This window comes from Penaeus monodon, chromosome 32 (assembly GCF_015228065.2).
Source record: "Penaeus monodon isolate SGIC_2016 chromosome 32, NSTDA_Pmon_1, whole genome shotgun sequence".
Classification (NCBI taxonomy): domain Eukaryota; kingdom Metazoa; phylum Arthropoda; class Malacostraca; order Decapoda; family Penaeidae; genus Penaeus; species Penaeus monodon.
The window spans coordinates 37,056,083-37,056,700 of NC_051417.1; the positions used below are offsets into that span (position 1 = coordinate 37,056,083).

Sequence of the window (618 nt, forward strand, 5' to 3'; positions counted from 1 at the left end):
TGACAGCGCTTTCCGTTTGTTTCTTCCCATTCACAATTTATCTGTTACTTCTCTTCTTCCTGGCCGAACCGTTTCGAAGTTAGTGATCCATCAAATTTCATCTTCGAACCGTTCTTATCCTGTTCACTTTGAGACGCTTAGAAGCATCGTAAATGATGGCTATGCCATTATTATCGCTGATTATCCACTGTTACCATATCTAATTGATATCTTAATAGGAAACTATGGAGGATATATCGATTAATTTATGAATTTATAAGCATTACCATTGCCTTCCCATTATCTCCCATGGCTACTGGGGTTCAGAGGGTTCGAGCAAAGGCCTCCGTCGGAACGCAGAACCTTCAGAGCTCTTTCCTTCCAGTCTCGCCTGATCATCGCCCTCCTGGTGGTGGTCTCGGCGCTGTTCACCGCTGGCGAGCCGGTCGCCGATCCCTTCAAGAAGCTCCAGAAGCGGAAGGGCGGCGGCGGCGGAGGATACAGCCAAGTCCGCTACATGCCCGTGATGCGGATGCCCACGTACGGTGGAGGAGGATACGGCGGCGGCGGCAAAGGATCCAAGAAGGGGGGCGGTGGATTCGGAGGCGGTTTGTTTGGCTTCGGCAAGGGCTCCAAGAA

The 618-nt window shown here is 51.0% G+C and overlaps 1 protein-coding gene across 2 annotated transcripts in view; it reads left to right on the plus strand.

Annotated features, from left to right (window-relative positions):
- LOC119593338 (glycine-rich RNA-binding protein 10-like) overlaps positions 1-618 on the plus strand; it is a 3,089-nt gene that overhangs the window by 1,785 nt on the left and 686 nt on the right. The window contains exon 2 of one of the 2 annotated variants that reach the window (XM_037942265.1): positions 365-607. In XM_037942265.1, the coding sequence (XP_037798193.1) occupies positions 365-607 (243 nt within the window). The remainder of the gene's footprint in view (positions 1-364; positions 608-618) is intronic. The other variant, XM_037942264.1, reaches the window with a different exon arrangement.